Source organism: Apus apus, chromosome 8 (assembly GCF_020740795.1).
Source record: "Apus apus isolate bApuApu2 chromosome 8, bApuApu2.pri.cur, whole genome shotgun sequence".
NCBI classification, from domain to species: Eukaryota; Metazoa; Chordata; class Aves; order Apodiformes; family Apodidae; genus Apus; species Apus apus.
In genome coordinates this window covers 17,374,100-17,396,842 of record NC_067289.1, presented here as the reverse complement: position 1 = coordinate 17,396,842, position 22,743 = coordinate 17,374,100, and the positions used below count along the sequence as shown (strand labels likewise).

Genomic DNA, 22,743 nt, shown 5'->3' with positions numbered 1-22,743 from the left:
CCAGCTGGCTTCGGGGTGCCTTTGGGATGGGGTGGCATGGGGAGGGGGAGCTGGCCCTGGAGTCCTTTGCTGGCTCCCGGCGCAGGGGGAGCCACTGGCTGACCCACTTACACCTTTTGCCAGAAATAACAGCCTGGCGGCTCGTGCCTCTTCGTTCTGTCCCTGCTGTCCCTCTGAGGAGGGGTCCTCCCCACGCCTCCTGGAGGGGGTTGGGTTTGGTGCCCAAAGAGCCCCTGGGGACACCCCAGGTAGCACCTGCACAGCCATGGCACTGACACCCAGGCACAGCTAGCCCTGCCAGCACACCTGCCACCAGCCCTGGCACAGGCGTGTCACCAGGCCAGGTGTGTGTGGCACTCCAGGGTTGTCACCGCAGCCAGAAGCAGGGATGGAGAAGGATGGGGCAGTGTGCCACGCTGCCTGCACACCTGCCCTGTGGTGCCCCCAGCCCCTCGCTGGCATGTCCCTTTCTGCCCAGCCAGGGGGTGACAAGGACATGGTGCCCTTGTGCACCCCCATGGCCTCAGGCTGATCTGGGGGTGCCGTGGTGGGACAGGGGGGCAGTGAGAAACCCCAGCCCTACCCCCAGTGACAGCAACCCCCATCCTGCCCCTAGCCCAGCTGCCTGGGCAGGGGGGGGGACAGGGAGCTGCTCCCTGCAAGATGGATGGGTGGAATTAAACCCGATTTGGCTTCATTACAGGCTGCAAAGCCCAGAGCCCTGGCTGCTCTCCAGCTGGGCCAGAGAAGGGCTTGGGGGGAGGGAGAGGGGCCACAGCATCTCCCGCTACCCCCCAGGAGGAGGCCAAGACACATCCTTATCCCTTTTCTCCCATTACTCACATCACTGAGCAGCATGGGAGGCTGCACTGGTTCCCTGTCCCCAACCCAGGAGGGTGGAGCAGCTTAAGGCTTTACTAGGTTGGAGGGACGAGGGGAAACCTCTCCCTCGGGTCACAGCTGGATGGCAAAGAGATAGTCCTCATCATCATCCAGGGGGGCAGGGGGCAGCGGGGCAGGGGGAGCAGGGGGCTGGTGCAGCCGGCGCCCCAGAGCCAGGTCAGGGGCATCCAGGGGCTGCCCCTTCCGCATGATGTAGAGGAAGTAGTGGAAGGTGCCGGTGTCCCCGTCCTGGTCCCCACAGGTGACGTGGCGCAGGGACCAGCCAAAGGCCTCCTGGGCATAGTGGGGCTTGCGGAAGTGGGGCTGGGCGAAGGTGATGGAGATGAAGCAGCCCCCTGGGCGCAGCACCCGGCTCACCTGCAGCAGGAAAACCCCCAGGATGGGGAGGGGACACAGTGAGGTTCACCCCACCCAGCAGGGACAACCCCAAACCTCAGGGACCCCCATCACCATCTGCCGAAGTTCCTCCCCAGCCTCTACCGTTGCACCCTCAAACCTCCCATCCTAACCTTGCCCCCCCAGTTCTTTATGTCCCCAGACCATCCACAGCGTGGTGGCAAGGAGGGTCCCCACACACAACCTCTCCCTGCACCCCAAAATTCTTTGCCCCTTATCCACAGCAGGCAGCACAGAGACCCAACCCTGGCACAGAGAAAAGCTTCCTTCTCCCAGACACAGGCCCCATGGGACCCCCATCCACCCACCCCTCCCCAGGATACCCACTGCCCTCACCCCCAGACAACACTTGGTGCCTCAGGGTGGGGCAGAGGGATTGGATGGGAAAGGACTCGACCCTTTTAATCACCATTTTCTCCCCGCTGGAACTAAGCCCCTGCTAACAGGATGAAAAAGAACATCAATTTTCTTGCTTGGCTTTATCCAATGTCAAAAGGCTTTTACGGCCAGCACTCACGTGCTCAGCATGCAAAGGCAGCGCCGGGGGCAGGTGGGTGGCCAGACTCCCCCCGCCAGCACCCTGCTCCAGGCAGGGACACCCCCAGATCCCCCGCCGGCAAGGGCAGAGAGCCACTGCGGCAGGGGACAGGGCTAGAGGCCAAGGGGGGGTTCCCAAGCTCTGGTTTAACCCTGCTGGGAAGCTCCACAGCTCAGCACCAGCTGGGGACAGGGATGGAGAGGGGAGCAGGCAGCCTGTGTGTGTTCCCCTCTGCTGCAGTGGGAGCTTTTTAACCAAATCTTAGTGGTTTTGGTCAGGAAAAGGGAAAGAGAGGTCCCTGCATCCCCCACCACCAGGCACCCAGCTCAGCATCCCTCCTGCAAAGAGCCAGATGCATCCAACCTTCAAAGACCCCACTGCTTCCCAGGTGATGAGCATGGGGGTGGTTCCCAGGGCTGGGGGCAGGCAGGGATCTCCGGCTGGAGGCATCACATGTCCTCACATCCCTGCATCCCCACCTCCTCTCCTCATTAACAGAGCACTAATGGCCGTTGCTTAGAGACAGGCGCAGGAAACCTTCCCATCCACCGGCCGGCACCGGGCAGGGGGGGACAGCGACTGCTCCCTTCCCTGGCACTGGCCCATCACCCCCTCCTCATTGCTCTTAGATCATCAGGACAAGGCTGTCCCCGGGGCGTCCCTGCAGGCAGGGTGGATTTTTCGATCCTTATGTCCCTCCCTCAAGGAGAGAACAGAGGCAGTGAAAACCCTGACCCACCATGAGAAGGGGAGTGGGGGTGAGAAGTGGGGTGCCAGGATGGCCAGATCCACACGGAGAGACTGGCAAACACCCCACGAATCCCCCTGGGGATGAGGACAGCAGGGCACAAGGCCAGTGCCCAGCGGTGCTGGGGGAGGGCAGGGATTGAGCAGGGGATTAAAAAGGGAAAAAAAGAAAGAAAAAAAAAAAAGGGAAAAGAAGAGCTAAATCCTCATCATTTGGCCAAATGACAAGGACAGGCAGCAGTGCTGGCAGGGCAGGGGCTGGATGGTAAGGAGAGCCCCTAAGGTCCCCTGCTCCCCCTGAGGCTCAGGGGGAAGAGAAAGATGGGCGGGGGGGGGGGGTGTCAGTAACCATGAGCACCCTCCCAGCACCCCGTGTCCACACTCTGTGGTGCTAGGCAGGTGCAGCAATTAATTATCCTGGCAGCAGTTCCTCTGGGGACGGGGGGGACACAGAGGCCTGCCGAGACACGCACACACAACACTTCCCCTTCCCTCCCCCCCACCGGGGCAGATTCAATCCAGTTCCTGCCTCTGCTGCCAATTAATGGGGCCGGAGGCACGGCCAGTCCCTCTGGCAACACCAAGGCCCTGTCGATGCTGACGGGGGTTGCCATGGCAACCTCGGACCGGATGATGGGGACCCCGGATAACGAGATCGAAGCTGGGGCAGGGAGAGGGGGGAGAGCCTGTCACAGCCCTGCAGTCATCACCTTGCCCTGGGCGGGCAGGGCCACCTCAGTGTGTCCCCCCTGATTCCCTTCAGGCACCCTGGGGTGCCCCTATGGCCACCCTCACCAGGATGGGGCCCATTTTTGCTTCCACCCCTTCATATTTAGAGTGCAAATAAAGAGGGGGAGTCACTCAGTCCCCCAGCAGGACCCAGCATCCCACCCAGCTCCATCCACTTCCCTGGGGAGAAGGCAATGGGGTGAGAGAAAAGGTGTCTAGCACCCCCAGGGGTGCTGACAGCCCCCCAGATGCCCCTTTGCAGGGCAGCACTGTTTGGGGAGTGGGGAAGAGGCACTATCCCCAATGAAACAGGACGGCAAGGGGACACCCTGCACCTTCCCCCACCCCAAAATGGGCATGGGGACCCCCCTCTACCCCCTCTCACCCCTACCTCTGCCAGCACCCGGTGCATCGAGGCGATGGCCTGGGGCGAGACGTTCCACGGGTCGGCCTCCTCCACCATCAGGACGTCGAGGGTGCCCTTCTCCAGCACAACATCAAAGGTGGCGCTGGGGAAGGTGAGGGCGCGGATGTCCATGACGGCCCAGCGCAGGCCGGGGCAGCGGGCGTAGCGGGCGCGCATGGCGGCGATGCAGGCCGGGGAGAAGTCGATGCTGGTGACATCGGTGTAGCCCAGCTCGTGCAGGTCGTGGCTCAGGGCACTGTTGCCACAGCCTGTGCCGGAGGAAGGGCTCAGACAGGGATCGGGGTGGGGGGACTGCCTGCACCCCAACCCTGCTTCCTCGCGCCCAGGGGCGCGGGTGTCGAGAGAGGGATCGGGTGATCACCTCGCCGCTATTTAACGGGTGATTTAACTTGCCCCTTCCTGCAAGGTGGGTGCTCTGGGCCCTGCAGGAGGGTGAGGGCAGCCCAGGGTGGGATGCAGGGCTGGCTGAGGGGATGCTGCAGGCACCCTCCATGTCCTCCTCCGTGGCAATGCCTTGGTTCAGGGGGGCTGAAAGAGGTGCCCGGTCCCACCCCCATGTCCGTGCCCTGTGCTGAGGGGCCAGGGGGATCCCCAGTTCCCCCACATGGCTGTGCCCCAGTGCAGGGGGGCTGGAGGGCTCCCCAGGCCCCTCCGTGCCCCCCCAAGTGCCTGTGGTGGGGCAGGAGCTGGTGGCAAACAAGGCTGAACCTGCGGGGGCCTTAACTAGGATGGAGGGACAGACAGGCAGTGGGGTGGGTGTCCCAGGGGGGCAGCCCCGGCAGGACACGGCCCCCCCGGGGCGGCAGGCACGGGGAGGTGCCCCCCGGGGCGGGGGCGGTGGGGGCCGAGGGGATCCCGGGAGCGGGGTATTGGATTTGGGGGCTGTTAAGTGCAGCTGGCGGCGGCTGATCCCTTAACAGGATCGGTGATTACACCCGCCTAATCCCGGGCTAGCGGCGGATTAGCCCGCAGGTGGGATTTACCGGGCAGCGACACCGGCACCCCCGGCAGCGGGGCCGGGCGCTGCTCCCGGTACCGGCCCCGCTGCCGCGGCCGGTGCCCCGGGAGGGGCCGGCCTGGGAGCCCCGGGCAGCACATACCGAGAACAAGAATGCGATCACCGGGACGTAGCTCAGCTTCCAGCTGTGGAAGGAAACGGGACAGCCCCCCCAGCCACTCCCGGGGCTCGGCCCCCTCCTGCCGGTACAGCTCATCCCAGAAGCGGCGCTGCCGGTACCGGCGGCTGCCCATGCCGGCCGCGGGGAGGAAGGGGAAGGCGCGGACTCCCCGTGTGCGGCGCCTTAAGCCTTCCGGCTGGAAACGAGGCAGGGAGGCGGGCGGCCATGGCGGCGGGGCTGCGGCGGGGCTGGCGGGCCGTGCTGCTGCAGCCCAGCTACACCCCGCTGGTGGCCGCTTGCCTCTGCCTGGCCGAGGGCGGCGTCAACCTCTGGGTCATCCGAAGGGTCCGCTGTGAGTGCCGGGGCACGGCGAGGCCCTGCTCGGGGGGCCACCCAAAGGGGGCCAGCATCCCCCCCGAGCAGGGCCGCGGGGCTCTGGGGGGGGGAGGGGAGACCCCCCTGCAGAGCCCCTCCCGACCCCTCGTCCATCCCAACAGACACCGAGATCGACTGGAAGGCCTACATGGATGAGGTGGAGGGCTTTGCTAACGGCACCCTGGACTACACCCGGCTGAAGGGAGACACCGGGCCGCTGGTGTGAGTGATGCTGGAGGTGGCTGAGCCCCCCCTTTCCAGACTCCCAGGGGGCCCAGGACATGGGTCCTCACTCCCATCTCTCCACAGCTACCCCGCCGGCTTTGTCTACATCTTCTTGGGCCTGTACTACGTGACAGGTCGCGGTGCTGACATCCGCCTGGCACAGCACCTCTTTGCTGGGCTCTACCTCCTCAACCTCCTCCTTGTCTTCCGCATCTACTGCCGAACCAACAAGGTAGCCTGGAGTCTGGGAGCCTGGACAGTCCTCTCCTCACCCAGGCGAAATGGTTTGGAGGCATCTGGGACAGGCTGCTGCTGACTGCCCTCATGTCTCTCTGTCCCCTGCAAGGTCCCCCCGTATGTTTTCTTCTTTATGTGCTGCGCCTCGTACCGCATCCACTCCATCTTTGTCCTGCGGCTTTTTAACGACCCCGTGGCCATGGCCATCCTCTTCCTTGCCATCAACCTCTTCCTGGAGGAGCACTGGTCCTGGGGCTGCTTCTTCTTCAGGTGAGGGTCTGGGGCAGGGCAGGGGCTGCTCTCCCTGGCATGCGGTGTGCATGAGTGAGCTCAGCCCCTGGGCTGCCTGGGCATCCGCGTGGGAAGCCACAGCAGTAACAGCTTTCTGACCAGCCTGGCCGTGTCCGTGAAGATGAACATCCTGCTCTTTGCACCTGGGCTTCTCTTCCTCCTCCTCCAACGGTTCGGTCTCCTGGGATGTGTCCCAAAGCTCTGCATCTGTGCCCTGCTCCAGGTGGGTCCTTGCTTGCAGTAGCCACAGGGACAGGCTGGCAGCCTGCCTCACAGCCTGGCTGTCCTGGGGGTTGGAGACTTCTGGGTGCACATACAGTGGCACCAGCATCTGAGTTGGCTCTATGCAGCAAGCTGGAGGAGGCTGATAAAGAATACAATTCATGGGACTCTCAGCTTTGACTGACAGTCCCTGTCATCCCATGTGGTGCTGGGGTTCTTGGGAGGTGGCAGGGGTGACGAGGACCTGGCATATGGCTTCTGTGATGCTGGTGTGTCTCTGGCAGGTGGTTCTGGGGCTGCCCTTCCTGCTGGTGAACCCTGTGGGGTACCTGACTCGCTCCTTTGACCTGGGCCGCCAGTTCCAGTTCAAATGGACAGTGAACTGGCGCTTCCTCCCAGAAGAGGTTTTCCAGAATCGAGCTTTCCATGCCACACTGCTCCTGGCTCACCTGGCTGGCCTGGGGTTCTTTGCACTGCACCGGTGGCACAGGTGAGACCTGGGGTTCCCCACGGGTGCTCGTCCCTGTCAACCCTTGTGGTGCAAGATGCAGGACCACAGCTTCCATGCCCACACAGTGCTGCAGCCCTGGGGGTGCAGGCAGGAGTGGGGTGAAATTGCTGTTTCATTTTGGGGAGCATGCTGCCCCGTGACTCACGGGAAAGTTGGCATGGGAAAGGTGACAGATGTTTGTGCTACTTCCTCAGGTCCAAAGAGAGCATCCTGGCCCTGCTGAAGGATCCAGCTGAAAGGAAACATCGATCCCCTCCCTTGACTGTCAACAATATCCTTCGGCAGGGTGGGCAACAAAGACAGGGGAGCAGGCAGGGCAGGGCCGACCTTGGGATCAGCTTTCACAGGGTTTTGGTCCTGCCACATTGTCAGGGCCAGCCTGTCCCTGGGGAAGTTTCTCATGCTGTAGGGCTGGGGAGCTGCTGCAGGATCACTCCTCCTGTGTCTGTCCCCTTAACACCAGCTCACATATCATCTTCGTCCTCTTCTCCTCCAACTTCCTGGGTGTCTGCTGCAGCCGCTCGCTCCACTACCAGTTCTACGTCTGGTATTTCCACACACTGCCCTACTTACTCTGGTGCACCCCTACCTCCAAGCTCGCCCACGTGCTCAAGTACGTGCCACCGGGGAGGGGAAGCCCCGGCTGTGGGGGGCTCTGGGAGCAAGGGGGGGCTGGCATGTCTCCCTTCACCCTGTGCTGACCCCTGATTTTACCCCCTGCAGGGTGCTGCTGCTGGGCGTGATCGAGCTCTGCTGGAATACCTACCCCTCCACAGTCTGCAGCTCTCTCTCCCTCCACCTCTGCCATGGACTTGTCCTGCTCCAGCTCTGGTACGGCACAGCCCCCTCACCAGTACCTCAACCCTCCCCACCAAGCAGGAAGTCTGCAGCCATCTCCAAGAAGATCAAGTGAGAGAGTGGCCAGCTGGATGATGGGAAATGACCTCTAGGACGGCCCCTTCTGCCTGCTTTTTCCCCACCTGGCTCCCAGGCAGCTCCCAGGCAGCTCCCAGCCATCTCAGGAAGGCAGCAAGCCCTGGAACTGTGTAAAGGGGGCAGCATGGGGACCCCAGCAGGCAGGACTTCTCCAATAAAGGGGCTTTGTGTGCCCTTTCCTGGCCCCAATGTCCTTATGCCATGATGGTGTTGGGACAGCTGTGCCTCTGCCTGCCCCACGTGGGGGGAGGCAGAGCAGCCACTAGGGCCATGGGAGGTCCTGTCCCAGCCCAGGGCAGGGGAGCAGCCTCGGGTGAGGTTAAGACAGAAGATCTGCAAAACCACTTTGCCTCAAGGTTTGAATCCCCTTGATGCAGCCTGGAGATCCCTCTAGCATACCTTCTCCCAGTCTCTGGTCTGCTCCCTCCCACAGGAGAAGACTGTAAAGGTGGTGATCTCCCCTGGGGCTCTGGTGAGCCCCCCCCACGGCTCCCTACCCGCAACAGAGACACATCTGCAGGCAGTGCAGCTCCAGGTGTCTTTATTGGCCCCTCTGGCATCTATCAGACGTTGTTGGGGTTGTAGCACAGCATGTTCAGCTTGATGTTCTCATCCCAGTGGCGCAGCAGCAGGAACAAGTGCCTGGCTGCCCCTTTGAGGCAGCCCATGTCCACCCCCTCGGGCAGCTGCTGTGCCTGCAGCCACGCGTCCGCCTTGGCCGCCACCAGCTCCCACTCCTCGAAGAAGCCGGCGCAGCGATGCTCCAGCCACGCCAGGGCCACCGCTGTGGCCCAGCTGGCACTCTCCAGGTCCCCTGGTCCCATGTCCTGCCAGCTCCCGCCGGCCTCAGAGGGGGCAGATGAGTGGGGGGCAGTGTCAGACTCGGAGCCGTGCCCACTGTCTGCCTGTGCCCACACCCCTGCACTGGGCACCTCGGAGCAAGTGCTGTGGGACGGGGATGAGCCAGGCTGGGGGGCTGCAGCTGGCTCCTCACACTCTGCACCACCAGGCACTGCCTTGGGGCTGCTCCCAGCCCCTGGGGACGTGGGACTGAGGCTGGCACGGTGGGAGGCATAGGGGGATGCCCGGCGCAGGCGGTCCAGAGGGATCTGCACCACTTCAGAGAAGCTTTCGGTGAGCTGGAATGGCCCCTGGGCTTGCTGCAGCTGCACCTGCAATGGGTGGACAGGTGACGGGGGCAGGCACAGACCTCCTGTGCTCCCCAGCACTGAGTGGTGGGGGGGGCTCCAGGAGTGACCCTGGGGCACAGGGACTGCCCAATGCTCCCCCTGCCCCAAACGCCAGCAAAGCCCCCCAGGGCCATTCAAGGATGCAGGAGGGCTGAGCAGGCCCCCACCGGGTTTTCAGCTGTTGCTGGGCATCACCTGTGTAGCTTGGCTGCAACCCGGTAGGGGGGTTGCCTGCTTAGCCCCGTGATGGGATGAGGCAGGGTCCTTACCAGTGGGAGGTAGTCGTGGCTGGCGTGATTGCTGGAGCACTCGCTTCCTGGGCTGAGGCAGTGAGGGCGCAGCACCAGGCTGGGTCCCCTGCGCCTGCTCAGGCTAAACCTGGGGGGCAAAGGGGCAAGTTAATGCAGGGGAGTGATTCCCGAGGGGCAGCTGGATCCAAGCCTGCTGCAGAAAGGGGATGGAGCAACAAACCCCACTTCTGCTGCAGGAGCTGGCAAGGGACATCGAACCTGCACCAACCAAGAAGCGGCACTGTCCCCCTGAACATGACAATTTTTGCCACCTCCCTCCCCCATACCTTACCTGGAGCCAGCAAGGTTCTCTGTAGATTTCTGGGAGCCTATGGAAGTGGTGGAGGGGCTGGTTGGAGGCCCTGTGAGGGGAGAAAGCTGAGCGTGAGGGGAGAAAGCTGAGCATGAGGGGAGCCACAGTGCTCACAGAGGTGCGTCCTGCTCCCCACCTCCTGAAAGGGCAGTTCAGCCCATGTGCTAAGGGCAGGTGAGGGCTCCAGCTCTCAGCCATCAGCACCCCCTGACCCCCACCACCCCTCCAGGCCCAGAACTCACCATTGGAGCAGTTTTGCTTTTCCCAGCCATAGGTAGGGGAGGAGGCAGTGGCTGGAGACCCAGGGGTCTCATCTCGCTCTGCAAAATAGCAAAGCTCTGAGGGCCCTTTGGCTCCCAGGACCCTCAGGGCCCAGAGCTACCACCCTTCCATGTTTCCCCCAGTGGGGGGCAGAGATCAATGTTTCCTCCCAGGCACCTACAGTGCTCCAGTAGGGACCAGCTCCGTGCAGCCATGAGCTGAGTGACCCCAGGGCCCCACAGTGCTCAGGCAGATCCCCAGGGATTGTAACGCTCATGTAAGGGGCTGAGTTGTTACCTGCAGCAACAGGGGCCTCATCCTGCTCCTCCCCATCCCACTGCTGGCCCAGACCGGCCGATGAGTTCCTGTGCTGCCAGCTTCCTGCTGGGACAGCTCGTGGCCGGCTGGATGAGCCAGCTGCAAGGGACAATGCCACCTCAGCCCTCCGTCCCCTCACTGCCCCCTCCCCAGCATGCCATGCCCCCCAGGTGTACCTATGCCCCACACCTCGGGGGCTGTGGGCAGGGCTGCTTGTGTGGCACCATCCATGGGCACCAGGCGGGTGTAGAGGGAAGGCACATTGCAGGCTTTGCTGGTTTGCATGGCTTTCAGCCGAAACCGGCGGGCAAAACCTGTCCGGAGTGAGGTGGTTAGAGGTGGGGGCAGTGCTAGGCATGTGCTGAGGTTTGGGAGACACACACTGGCACCCACCCTGCTCCAGCTCAGCTTCTCGCTGCGCTGCATTCTCATTGTCCCGGATGACGGAGCGCGCTGCCAAGCGGTGCAGTGGCTTGTCCCAGGCCTTGGCTGCCCACCGTGGGGGGTCTTCCTTTCCCAGTCCCTCTGGGGGCTGCAGCAGTGGCTCTAATGGGGCTGTCACTTCCCAGGACACTGGCTTGCCAGCTCGCAGCGCGTGGATCACCACCTGGCAGCGCAGGGGCAGGCCAGCATCACCCACGCTGGGCTCCCCAGGCTCGGGAGCTGGAGAAGCACTGAAGAGGTAGGAAGGCTCCATCAGCATATCCCAGTCCAGGTGGGTGGGTGAGAGGAGATTATCTGGGCAACAGCAAGATGTGGGCTCAGTGAGGTGGGAGCACCCTTCCATCCCCACTGCCCTCATCCTTCCAGTGCCAGCACGCACTTGACTCCACCGTGTTGGGCTGTAGCTGCCGTTCCCGGGGTCCCAGCTCGTCCAGCCGCCCCTCCAGGGACTGGTTCCTCTTCTGTGACACTTTCTCCAGGGCCCGGAAGAGCCGGTGGGCATCCAGCTCCCCGTGTGGTGAGGAAAAGCTGCGGCCAGCCAGGGCAGTGCGTGCCAGCGCCTTCTTCCGCCGTGCCAGCTCCTCCATGCTCAGGGCCACCGTCACCTGCGGTGAGGGAGGCTGACGGCCAGCCCAGCAAAGGCAGTGGCACAGAGCCCAGACCACGCCAAGCCATGATGGGGCACCTGTGGCCCTGGCTGGCACTACTGGCTGTCACCCAGCCCTGCTGCTCTGCAGGCTGGCACCCGGCAGGCTCCCAGGGCTGTGGGCGATGCTTGCCCAGCTCCATTGGCACATGGGAAGGACTGACAGCACAGAGACAAGAGTCTGCAAACATCCCCGTGGGCTGACTCAGGAGAAGTTGGCGGGGTTTTGTGTGTGTGTGTGTGTGGCTCAGTTGCTCAGGCTGGATGATGCTGCGGTGGGATGCAGCCCCCAGCACAGGGGTGAGGTGCTTCAGCTAAAAGCTGCAGCAGGGCAGTGGCACCCACACCACCTCTCACCAGCGAGGAGCCGGGGGAGGATCATTTATGTGGCTGGGAAATCACTTACGCTTGACATTTCGGCAGCAAAGGGCACCAGCTGTGCTGTTGTGCGGCGGGAGCGGGTTACCTAACCCGTGCCACTGGGAAGGCACATGTCCCGGAGCAGGGTGACAGCTGGCCTCACCCCGCCTTGGGGCCACCATCACGGGGGGGCTACCTCTCCCCATCCCAGCAACCTGCCTGGGTTTAAAACCCCTGTATGAAGCAGCAGGGACATGGCCCATCGCTAACGAAGCATCAGGCAGCATTGGCTGAGAGCTGAAGAAGCCAGGCAGGAGCTTAGCCAGCCCACCCCCTCCTCTCCAGCTTGGTGGATTCATTACCTGATACCAGCCCTGCTATTCTCACTTGATTTCAGCAGCATCAATGAGGATCTGAGCTGGCTGGGGGGTTTTGTTAGCCATCCAGCTGAATACTGGCCTGGAGAGCTGGGGGACAGGCTGTGTGGTCCCATTCCAGTAGGCAAAACCACACAAGGTGTCTCCTTGCAGCATCCATGGCTGATCCTTCCTTAAAATCCAGGCTACAGTTCTCTGGTTTCCAACCCAGTGACCACATGTCCAGGCACAATGGGACAAAAGACCCCAGCTAAGCTGGGAGCAACCACCCCCATGCATGGAGCCCTTGCACTCCATTGGCATCCTTACCTTGGGGCCAGTGGGGGCAGAGGGCAGCGGGGCAGATTTGGTGGAGGACTCACAGAGGGACAGGCTCTTCTGGCCCTGCTGGGAGGTGGCATCGGCACCGGGGGCTGAGGAGCCACCCTCAGGGGCCACATCGCGGGAGCCAGTGGACTCGCTGCTGGTGGAACTGCGGGAGAGCAGCCCCCGGCTGTGGTCGGTGCTGACAGAGCAGTGTGTCAGGACATACTGCTCCTGGATGTAGGAGGGCTGGTAAATCCGCTTCCAGATGTCTCCTCCTGAAACCAGATCTGCACCTGCCCGGTAAGAGCAGACCCTGTCAACCCATGGCTCCCACATCTTCCCCCAACCCCGGCTCTGGCCCCACTCACTCCACTCTGACACCTCCGTGCCCCCAGCCGAAAGCTCCAGGGAAGCATTCCCGGATCCCGGCGTGCTCCGGGGCAGCTGGCGGCTCTCCCCAGGACTGGGCATCTCCTCATGGGAGGGGAAGGCTGAGCCTCGGCGAGCCCCTTCCTGGCCCTGGAAGAGAGAGGAGAGCAGCGTCAGCCCCCTGGCACTGGGAGAAGCTGGCAGCACTGAGAAGGTGACATCCTCCCCATCCATGCCAGGGCAGTGCTGGTGGTACCGGTGGGCGCCTGTCGCGGAAGCGGGCGATGCTGTAGAGGACGCAGTAGCTGATGAGGTGGTCGCCGGGGTAGAGGGCCGGGAGCTCAGTGGGCGAGAGCAGAGCCTCCATGCTGTCGGGGACGTACCAGTCGATGGTGATGTCGCTGATGGCTGGCTCGACTGCCTTCTTCAGGGACTTGATCAGCTGGGGTGGGGAGAAGAGCCAGTGTCAGACACCATGGTGGCCTCAGTGTACCCCCTGTCCCTGCCCGGGCATTACCTTGGGCTGCAGCCTCTCTGCTGGGCTCAGGAACTCGGCACAGCCCCGGCTCACCTTGGCCATGCCCTTCAGCAGCCGCCGGCACGCCCGTGGGCCCATGCCGAAGCTGAAGCACCTGCAGGAGAGAGCCAAGCATGGAAAGCCATGGCTGGGCTGGTGCCAGGGGATTTTGATAGCCAGAGATGCTGCTCCAGCTGTGTGCCAGGTTGGGGCATCCCAGAGGAAGCTGAGCCAGGGGGATGAGGGATGTGATGGGTGAAAGGACACCCTCGGGGCTGGCAAAGGTGAGATTTGGGGCTGCAGAAGGAGAAATCGGTGGGGACAGTCCAGCGGGCACAGGGAGCACAGTGACCCCACCGCGGTGCCAGTGCCTTACCTGGCAGTGCTGGCCTGTCTGCGCAGCAGCCGGAGGATCCTGCCTGCGTTCCCAGCTGCCGCACCGGTGAAAAGGAAGAGCTGGCGGGGGTAGCCGTGGTGCAGGGGCTGCACCAGCGCCCAGCCCAGGGCTGCCAACAGGCTGCTGCTGCTGCTGCCACCGCCGCTGTCTGCCCGCAGCCCGCCCAGGTGCTCGCAGGCACGCCGCAGTGTCTCCTGCCCGCACGGACAGCCAGACTCACAGCAGTCCCCCAGCTCCCCAGCCTGAGCCCATGCCAGGAGCCAGGAGGGGGACAGAGAGAGGCTGGTGGGGGGCTTTGCCCAGTGACACTCACGTTGCTGCAGAGGCGGCTGGATGGGAAGAGTGGCTTGACCTCAGCACTGAAGCTGGCGACGTTGAGCAGTGTCCCCGATGGCAGGCTCTTCAGGGCCACCAGCAAAGCTTCCTGAGGTGACAGTGGGGACCAGAGGAGGGCTACTAAGGACCAGCCACCCGGGGAGCAACCGTGGCCCCACGACCATGCCTCACCTTGACCTTGTCAAGATCAGGGCTGCTCATGTTGCTGCTGCGGTCAATGAGGAAGAGAACCTCACGGGTGACATTCTGCAGGTCCCCAGGGACACCCTCCACCACCGGGCAGAAGTTCAGCATCAGCACCGGGTTGGCAAAGATGTCCTTGTGGAAACGCTTCTGCACAAAAGTCACCTGCAAGCCAGGGGCTTTCTTGCAATCCCTGGCCCACACCGAAGTCTTCCTCATTCCCATCCCACCACCTTCCCCCTTCCTTTTACTCCACCTCACCAGGCAGTGGCTGTGCCCTGTCACCTGTCTCTCGCCGCTGCCATCCTTCCTGGCAATCCGCACGTAATCCCGGCGGCTCCGGATGTGGGCCTCGTACTCGGGGTATGTCATGGTACCATACTCCATCACCAGGTGGGGGTGGTGGGGCTCTGGGGGACACAGGGGTGTTCAGAGCCCCCCCGATGCCACAGGGGGTCTGGGGGATGCTCCAGGTACTTTTGGGGTGATGTCCCCCCTCACCGCAGGGGTAGAGGATGATCTCCAGGTCCCTGTCGTAGCGGTGAGGCTCAGCCAGGGTGACGCAGGTGGTGGCAGCAGAGCTGGCCCAGGGGTCGGCATCAGCTCGCAGGGCATGGGATGGGCTCTCCAGGCCTGTGGGGAGGAGGCAGCAGCAGGGCAGCCCCTCACACCCCCTGCCTCCACCCCTACCCCCCAGGCTCAGTGCCAGTGCTGGGCCTGGCATCGCAGCAGTGGCTGCTCCCTGCCAGCTCTAATTGGATTAACTGGGCTGGTAGCCAGGAGCATGTCCCCACCGACCCACATCGCCTCCTCTTCCCCATCCAGCACATTCCCCCCAGCTGCTGACCCTGAGCTGCCCAGAGCCATGTGCAGGGGGACTTTGGGTGGTCCCAGCCCCAGGGGTGGAATGGGGAAAAGGCTTCTTTGAATGTACGGAGTGCAAGAGAATGCCCAGAGAAGGGGGTTCATGTCCTGCTAGAAGCGTGGAGGGACTGAGGGGACATCGCCCATGTTTTGGGGAGGTTTTGTCCAACTGACACCACCCAAGCCACTCCCCTACCTGCCAGCAAACAGGGGCCCTTCACCAGGAGCTCAAAGGCAAACTCGTAAGGAAAAGGGTTGCAGGGCCGTCCCTGAAAGACATCCACGCTCTCCACCGGCACCACGGGGGACGGTTGGCTGCGGGCACCTGGCCCACCAAAACAGCTGGTGGGGCTGTGAGGGGAGAGGCGGTGATGGCTCCCGCTCTCCTCCCCACTTTCCCAGCTTTGGCATATCCCCCCTGGGATGGCAGAGACTGAGGAAGCCATGAAAATCACCATAGGGCCAACCTGTCGTCACACAAGCTTGCCGGCTCGCTCTCGGGGACAGCAGGGACGCGGGGCGTGAGGACGGGGGGCAGGAGGAGGCGCAGGGCCCCGCCGGGCAGCGTGGCCAGTTCCTGTGCCGTGCCCAGCGTGACAGCCAGGCTCTCAGCCGGGCACAGCGTGCCCGTGGCCATGACGAAGGTGGAGCGCTCCGTGTCTTCGTCCAGGACGAGGTGGCCTAGGCAGGGGAGGGATGGCGGAGGGGTCAGCAGAGCATGCAAGGTTGAGGACTGGGGGCATGTTAATTCCACTAATTACTCTCAAAGGGGACAACAGAGTGCAGTGTAATGAGGGCCATGCAAAGGGATGGGTAGAGTGTCTGGGGAAAGGGAGGGAGGGGAAAGGAGAGGCTGAGATACCCAGCCCCAGAGATCCCCCCAAGGCACCAGGGTGGCTGGGCAGGGGCTGTCAGTCCCTCACATCCCCCTCTGCTTCACCCCTGCTCCTTCTGAGCCTTCCAGCCAGAAGGACCCAACAGCCACAGCACTCACCACCAGCACAGCGGCGCGGCCGGCTGGGGCTGGGGCCGCAGTGGAGGCAGCAGTCCTGTGCCCGGTGCCGGCTCTGGACCTGGAACGTCACGTGCCTGCTGCCCACTGCTGCCTCGAAGCTGGTGACCACCTCTGACTCCTCCAGCGGGTAGATGAAGATGCCTGCAGGTGGGAGAGAGTGCCAGGGCAGATTCTGGCATGGACACAGCCATGGCACAGTATAGCCCATGGCAGCTCCACTAAGAGCCTGCCTGACCCACTGAGTGATCTAGATACATGGGAGTGGGGCAACATACAGGAAGGATCCAGGGCCTTACCAGCCTGGAGGAGGGAAGGGAGGATGAAATCCCCCTCTTCCTCATTGATGAGAAATGTTTTTTCTCATTCTCACTCTTCTCCTGCCCGCAGGGCAGTGCTGTGTGTCAGCAGTGCTCCCACCACCACTGGCCTCTGCCTTTGCTCCACAAATGGAGAAAGGTTTGGGGGCCAGGACACAGGTTGGTTGGAGACAGGATGCTCTCCAGAACAGGGGCTTTTCAGGGTCCCTGTCACTCTGCTAGCTCCCCCTTACCTTCCACAGGTTCCTCGCGGGGGTTGGTATACACGAGGTGAGCGGTGATGCTCAGGGAGTACCCGTTGGCACAAGCTTTCACCTTGGAGCTCTTCAGGGGCAGAGCCTCCCAGGAGGAGAGGGCATACAGGCCTGGCATGGTCCCTCAGTGAGCAGCTGCAGGCAGAGAGGAGGCAGGCACTGGGTGCTCAGGAATGGCCTCTGCTGGGAAGGGGCTCATGCACACAAGTTGCTTCCATTTGCCCAGCCGGCAAGGAGGGAGCAGGTCCCCAACACCCACTGTCCCAGGGATGCTCCTCTGCAGTATCCACAAAACAGATGAACCTGGGCCCAGGTCTCTGCTCAGAACCCAGCCCACCTGCAGACCAGATCTGAATCCTTAGGAGCCTACAGAGAACTCTTCCATACCACCATTAAATAAACTTGGCTGCCGGGCACCAAAACTACTTATCCCGTGGGCAGCAGCAGTGACATGCAAGCCCCAGGCCCCAGCAGAGATGCCTAGACAGGATGGATCATGGCTCAGCCACCCCACAGCAGCTTGGTAGCTCCAGGGCCTCCCCAGACCATCTTCCCAGACTGGCTGGGAAAGGAGCATCTGCTGCTCCCATCTCCATCCACCCACAGAGGTTACCAGGGTAATTTTGTGTTGTTTATTTTTAAAAAAAGAAAGGGTGAGAAGCCCACACTGTAACGAGGACAAAACAGTGAGCAGGGGTTGCTGGGGGTTTAATAATTAACAACGAGGTCAGCACTGCACTGAAGAGCAGCACAGAAGCGAAGGCACTGCAGCGGGGAGCCCAGGTCAGGCAACAATGCTCTCTGCCTCAAGGCAAGTAACACTCTGCTCAGAGATGGATGCATCCAGCATCCCACCCTCCAGCAGCAGCTGCAGGACGAGAGGAGGCTGGGGAGGTGAGGCACTGACCCGTTCTGCACCTCTCATCCCTTTGGGAAAACCACCCATGAGCAGCATCCCAAAGGATTGCCTGGAGCCAAGGCATCTCTCTAACATCACCCCACCCTGTGCCATCAGATACTGATGTAAACTATTGGGGTCTGCCTTAGCCTTGCCTCTCCATGGATGGTGTGCATGGGTCCTTCTCCAGGCGTGGCTGTGCACCTCTGCTCTGTATCCCCTGCCCACCCCAAGCTCCTGCAACCAAACAGCAGCAAGGTCCCTATGTCAAACCATGTGCCAGCACTCCCAGGGCGAGGACAAGGCCAGGTCCGAGGGAACCATCTGGTCCCCCCACTCTGGTGGCCTTCATCATGGGAACAGCTCGTAAGAGCATTGGTACCAGGAGGCTCAGGGTGCCCTCAGCACGCCACCACCAGGTGCTTCTCCCAGAGCATCCTTGAAAGACGAGCAGGGCTCCATCACAGAACCACAGGATTGTTTTGGTTCAAAAAAACCTTTAAGATCATCAAATCCAACCATGAATCCAGCACTGCCAAGTCCACCACTAAACCATGTCCCTCAGCACCACATCTACATGTCTTTTAAATTCCTCTGGGGGTTGTGACTCTACCACTTCCCTGGGCAGCCTGTTCCAGTGCTTGACAAGCCTTTTGATGAATAAATTTTTGTTCACATCCAACCTAAAAATCTACAGTTTCCACCTTAAGAGGCAGCACCAGGACCAAGGCCACAGCTGGCACAAGGCAGGATGCCGCTGAGAAGTGCACAAGTGCATTTGCAACATGGCTTCATCCCAGGAAAATAAGTCCATTACACTGACTGGGGACCTGATAAACTTGCTTCACAGGGTTCTGCTGGCAGGTCCTAGCCACCCAACCACTCCCTGCCACAGCCAATCCTCCACCCTGTGTGAAGGATGCTGCTGAGCCCCCCTGACTGCTCTCTCAGCACACAAGGTAATACAGGGTCCCTGCACAGTCCAGTTTTCCTCCACACAGGCTGTGCCACCACTGGGAACATAATAAGCCAGGTCCTGCCCTGACCACGGCACCTAGCTGGGTGCACCAGGGACCAAAACACCCCCAGCCCAGCCACATCAAGCCATTATAGATGGATTTCACCCCAAAGTTCTTCCACTTGTTCCCAAGGCACCCAGCTTAATGCTCAGCAACGCGCCTGCTATTTGCTGTGCTGCCCGTTGGCCGGGGCACCGCCAGCTTGTTTACCAGGGACTTACTGGAGAAGCTGTCCCGGCTGCTTTTTATCACTTCTCTTTACATTTACCCTCACAGAGTAAACAAGCCCCATCTGGCCCTGCCACGCTTCGTGCTGGCTGCTCTAAGCCCCGTGGTAATGAATAAAACCAGACTCAATGATCCTCACCCCAGCCTCTTCATCCTCTTCCCCTGGAGCAGCAAATTGTCCCCAAGTGCCAGCATGGCATCACCAACAGGTCCCTGATTCCCTCCCCATCCCCAGCACAGTCACCAGTGCCTTCATAGCCTCCTCCTCTTCCTCCCTTCCCACCTGCTGACTGCAGGAGCTGTTTTAGCCAGCAGCATCCCTGATACAGAGGAGGATGCAGCAGGAACAGGGCTGGAGGTGGCTCACTGTGCCAGCAGCAAAAAGCCCTCAGTGAAGACACAAATGAACTAACTCTTCTCTAGGTCAGAATAACTGAACAGAAAAACCGGGGAAGGAGGAGGCCAGTCCCGGAACAGGCAAACCCAGAGGAAATTTCCACTAGTGACAGATGCACAGACCAGTACAAGGGAAGGATGGAAGGAGAGGAGCCTCTGCAGAGCAAGGAGGCATCACTGTCCCTCCTGCTTCCCCTCCCTGTGGGACATCCCCCAAGGGCAGAAGAGCACCATCTGTCCCAAGTCCTGGAACAGGGAGGAGGCCACAGAGGCAGGAAGTGATGAAGCTGCTGCCCACAGGGCAAGCCACTTTGCAGAAAGTCCAAAGAAAAGGAGCAGGAGGGAAAGGGATTTCCCCAGCTGCTGCAAGTGAAGGGGATAGGGAAGTCCTGTCTTCAGCCTGATCCTCCAGCCTGTGGTACTGTCCCCTCACTGGCACTGCTTCTTCATATTCTGGGCAGTCAAAAGAAGAGAGCAGAGTCCACTGCACACACACACACATGTGCATCCATGCACACACAGCCCAGCACGTCCACTGCATCCAGGACCACCACACCCAGGACCTGTGCTGCTGCTCTATCCTCATCCAGAGTTGCTAAAACCCCTGGAAAACCCCAGCCCCATACCAAGGAATGACAGTTATTTGCCTTCAATGTCCCCTAACATAGGCACCCCCCAGAAAAACCCAGTGTCTCAGCCCCATAGATTTCCCCCAGCACAGGCACACCCCAGCAAGGCAGCCCTGCAGAAGGGTCCCACTGCTCCTGTGGCCACAGGACATTCATGGCATGGGCTTGGGACCACTTGGTGATACCCTGGGGCATGTTCCCAGCAGTTATCAGAGCCAGCCCTGTCGGGTCCGACCCGGATGGTGATTTCAGCACTTTTGTGGCCCTGCTGCTTCATCTCCCACCTCTCACCCGCCCTGTGATCCAGGGCTGCCCTGAGAGCGGGTGTGTGACCATGGGGCACCCAGGAATTGCAGGATACCCGCAGGGTCCCAGGCCACCTCCCCCCAGCCCTGGCCCTTACCTGAAGGAGGAGGAGGATGACACAGTGGCTGCAGGCTCGACTCAGCACCCGCTGGGTCCCTGCCCCCCACAGAGCCCTCTGCCCTGGGAGTAGGTTTCCCTGCCCCTCTGGCTGGGGGGGGCTGCAGTACCCAGGAGGGATGAGTGGCCCTTCCCCGCCTCTCCCTGCTGCAGGCTCCCTCTCTGGCACTGGCTCCTTCACCGCCCTCGCTCCATCCCTCACTCCCTGTGCCAGCAGCAGAGCTGCTCCAAGCCCAGCCTCATTAAAGAGACACACTCCCCGGTACAGCCGCCCCGGGGAGGGCTGGGGAATGCTCTCACGGGTGCCGCTGGGGGTCTCAGGGGACAGCCAACACCCCTAGAGGGTGGCACCGGCAAAGAGCAGAGCCCACTGCTGTGGGCTGCTCTGCACCCACAGTGTGATAATGTCCAAACTTGGGTGCTGGTGAGACCCTAGGGTGATGCTGTGGCACCCACAAACACTGAGACATGCAGCCACCCCCGTGTCCCCCGCAGACAAAGCACGAGGCAAAATGCAAATCCTCATCAGCTGGCTGAACTCTATGGTACAAATGCCATGGGCCACAAGCGTCACAACCAGCTTTGCTAGGAAAGGTCTCAGCTGCCCAGAGATGGACACAAGAGGACCAGGCACAGGTAGATGCTGACCATCCACCCCAAACTCAGATGCCCTGGGGTCCCACCAGGGCCATCCTCATTAGCCTCCATGTGCTGCAGTGAAATCCCAGGCCCAAAGAGCAGAAAAGAAGGGGGATTTCGGGAGAACCCAGCCTTTGGGTGACAAACTCCATTGCTGTGGGTGCAGACGGCCAGGAAATCCCAGCAAAGCCCAGTCACATCTGCTGGCAGGCAGATCTCACAGCCTGGGGCATACTGGGAATCCCTCAGCAGCCACTGTCAGCCTGGCATTCCCAAGCAGGACCAGAGAAAACCATCAGATTTGGGGTCAATCCCTGCCCTGCCTCTCTTTGCTATAGATAGAGCTGTGCTGCTGTGGCTCTTTTTATAGAGCATGCCGAGTGGAGCTCCCACCCTCCTGTGCACCACAAAACCCACTGTCACAGCCACACCAAACCCAGATCCAGCGACACAAGTTGGGGCAGAAAGAGGGGTCCCCAGCCCTCAGCAGGTGATTTCAGAGCAGCACCAGAGAGAGGAGCCCTGGGCAAAACAGCATTTCCCCACCGAATCTCACCTGTAAGCTGGCCCAGCTTCAGCTCCTCGGCAGGGTTTCACAGGTGATGGCAGGAGCAAAAGAGGGAGATCTCAGCAGAAGACGCCCTTTGCTGTAGACAGGAGCACAGGGCACTCTCCCTCCTCCCGACCCCTTACCCCGCGCTTCACTCAACACCATTATCTGGCAGAGAGGCACTCTGCATGTCCCCAGGGTTCTCGAAAGAGCACGCTGAGCCATTCCCTCTCTCCTTGCAAGATGCCCCAAGGCACGCTGCTTCCCCTCCTTGTGCCGCAAGGGGAGAGAGAAGAGCTGAAGCATGCAGCTGCTCTCCTTCCCTGTCATTTATGACCACAGAAGAAGGATGCTAACCCATATATTACCCCCCCATATGACAGAGGCCAGTTCTGCAAGCTGCTGAAGGCACAGCGTGCACCACAGCACACCCACCCAGTCTGCAGTGTGCTTGGGGCTCCTGCTCCCATCCTCAGGGAGAGCATTGCAGCCACTCCAGCCTAAAAAAAACACCACACAAAAAAAACCAACCAAAAACCCTAAACTAAAACCAAAACAACCCCCCCCCCCCAAAAAAAAACAACCCCAAACCTGCAAGCTTTGATTTTTCTCTGAGATCTTGTTTCTAAGCCAAGCTGAGGCAAAGAAAAGCATCCAAATGTGAGTGCTGGGTCGATGCCACCAGCCGGGGCTTGGCCAGCCCACGGCGTCAGACACTGTCTGCAGCCCCAGAGTCATAGCAGGTGAATAACTACAGCACGGGCAGCACCAGGGACACAGCCGAGCCTCCCTCTGCCTGCCAGTGGCCTGCAGCAGCCACTGAGGAGATGCAGATGGGCTCCATCCCACTCCACACAGTGTCAGACACAAGCATGCGTGTCCCCACTGTGCACCATCACAGCTTCCCTGCAGCAGCTCATCACAGCCCCAAAGAGATCCCAGAGAGCTCAGAGTTGCTTTTCAGCAGAGCCCTGATCTAAGGTGTGTGTTAAACCCTGCAAACAACAAGCCTGGCTCAGCCCAGCAGCTCCGTTCAGCTCCCCAGTGACCCCGTGCAGCCCTCACCAGCTGTACTGCCCAAAGAACTGGCCATGATCTGGGTATTTGCCTCCAAATCACCTGTCCCTCATCATGGGATATTGAGCTGAATTATCACCCAGAGATCCGGCTGGACGGAGGAAGCACGGATCACAAAGCTCTCACAGACACTTCCGGTCCTGAGTCACTGATAAACCCTGTGAATTTAGGAAAAAAACCGAAGCCCAAGGACACACCAGCCAGTGTCAGGCTGGGAGCAGCTGTGCTGGATGCAGCGGCAGCCCCTGAGACCCAGCCGAAGGCTGCACCGGCTCTACCTGCAAGGAGAGGGGCAAGGAAGTCCTGTTGTGCTGCTTATTCATCAGCACAAATTAAACGAGATCCTGAAGGTGGGCATCCATGGAGGAAGAGAGGAATGCTGGTGTTGTTTCTGCTCGAAATCAGGCACAACTTGGTTTAACCTGTGCACTATTGCCCTGCCCAGCTGCAAGGGATTACAGAGAGGCTGGAA

General features: G+C 61.2%; 3 protein-coding genes across 4 annotated transcripts; 1 reads left to right on the top strand and 2 right to left on the bottom strand.

Moving 5' to 3' along the window:
* Positions 1-8: 8 nt before the first annotated feature.
* Positions 9-5,000, bottom strand: EEF1AKMT4 (EEF1A lysine methyltransferase 4). The gene is made up of 3 exons (XM_051626616.1): positions 4,841-5,000; positions 3,705-3,988; positions 9-1,260 (listed from the first exon to the last, which is right to left on the bottom strand). The coding sequence occupies exons 1-3, from the start codon at positions 4,989-4,991 to the stop codon at positions 955-957; spliced, it is 741 nt and encodes a 246-aa protein (XP_051482576.1). The 5' UTR covers positions 4,992-5,000; the 3' UTR covers positions 9-954.
* A 47-nt stretch (positions 5,001-5,047) lies between these two features.
* Positions 5,048-7,838, top strand: ALG3 (ALG3 alpha-1,3- mannosyltransferase). Of its 2 annotated transcripts, none has more exons than XM_051626615.1 (9): positions 5,048-5,210; positions 5,356-5,455; positions 5,543-5,690; positions 5,934-5,965; positions 6,089-6,209; positions 6,493-6,698; positions 6,914-6,995; positions 7,193-7,332; positions 7,443-7,838. In XM_051626615.1, the coding sequence occupies exons 1-9, from the start codon at positions 5,084-5,086 to the stop codon at positions 7,630-7,632; spliced, it is 1,146 nt and encodes a 381-aa protein (XP_051482575.1). In that variant the 5' UTR covers positions 5,048-5,083; the 3' UTR covers positions 7,633-7,838. The 2 variants fall into 2 exon arrangements, with proteins under 2 accessions (XP_051482575.1, XP_051482574.1); XM_051626614.1 differs by having other exon boundaries at positions 5,805-5,965.
* Positions 7,839-8,218: 380 nt separating this feature from the next.
* Positions 8,219-20,021, bottom strand: VWA5B2 (von Willebrand factor A domain containing 5B2). Its single transcript, XM_051626973.1, has 22 exons — positions 19,986-20,021; positions 16,392-16,547; positions 15,821-15,982; positions 15,282-15,507; positions 15,023-15,177; positions 14,464-14,595; positions 14,248-14,372; positions 13,951-14,127; positions 13,757-13,867; positions 13,423-13,637; positions 13,047-13,161; positions 12,786-12,971; positions 12,529-12,679; positions 12,164-12,453; positions 10,851-11,076; positions 10,421-10,765; positions 10,204-10,341; positions 10,007-10,126; positions 9,691-9,768; positions 9,428-9,497; positions 9,115-9,223; positions 8,219-8,827 (listed from the first exon to the last, which is right to left on the bottom strand). The coding sequence occupies exons 2-22, from the start codon at positions 16,528-16,530 to the stop codon at positions 8,219-8,221; spliced, it is 3,879 nt and encodes a 1,292-aa protein (XP_051482933.1). The 5' UTR covers positions 16,531-16,547; positions 19,986-20,021.
* Between the last annotated feature and the right edge of the window lie 2,722 nt (positions 20,022-22,743).

What these genes read in the sequence shown, in the direction of transcription:
- EEF1AKMT4 (XM_051626616.1), bottom strand. Translation starts at nt 4,991, where the DNA reads ATGGGCAGCCGCCGGTACCGGCAGCGCCGCTTCTGGGATGAGCTGTAC. An exon ending in TGATCGCATTCTTGTTCTCG is followed by an intron (nt 3,989 to 4,840) that starts GTATGTGCTGCC and finishes CCTCCGGCACAG; the next exon opens with GCTGTGGCAACAGTGCCCTG. An exon ending in TGCACCGGGTGCTGGCAGAG is followed by an intron (nt 1,261 to 3,704) that starts GTAGGGGTGAGA and finishes TTCCTGCTGCAG; the next exon opens with GTGAGCCGGGTGCTGCGCCC.
- ALG3 (XM_051626614.1), top strand. Translation starts at nt 5,084, where the DNA reads ATGGCGGCGGGGCTGCGGCGGGGCTGGCGGGCCGTGCTGCTGCAGCCC. An exon ending in TCTACTGCCGAACCAACAAG is followed by an intron (nt 5,691 to 5,804) that starts GTAGCCTGGAGT and finishes GTCCCCTGCAAG; the next exon opens with GTCCCCCCGTATGTTTTCTT. An exon ending in AAGCTCGCCCACGTGCTCAA is followed by an intron (nt 7,333 to 7,442) that starts GTACGTGCCACC and finishes TACCCCCTGCAG; the next exon opens with GGTGCTGCTGCTGGGCGTGA.
- VWA5B2 (XM_051626973.1), bottom strand. Translation starts at nt 16,530, where the DNA reads ATGCCAGGCCTGTATGCCCTCTCCTCCTGGGAGGCTCTGCCCCTGAAG. An exon ending in TCCGCGACAGGCGCCCACCG is followed by an intron (nt 12,680 to 12,785) that starts GTACCACCAGCA and finishes TCTCTCTTCCAG; the next exon opens with GGCCAGGAAGGGGCTCGCCG. An exon ending in CTGCCCCCACTGGCCCCAAG is followed by an intron (nt 11,077 to 12,163) that starts GTAAGGATGCCA and finishes CCCTCACCGCAG; the next exon opens with GTGACGGTGGCCCTGAGCAT.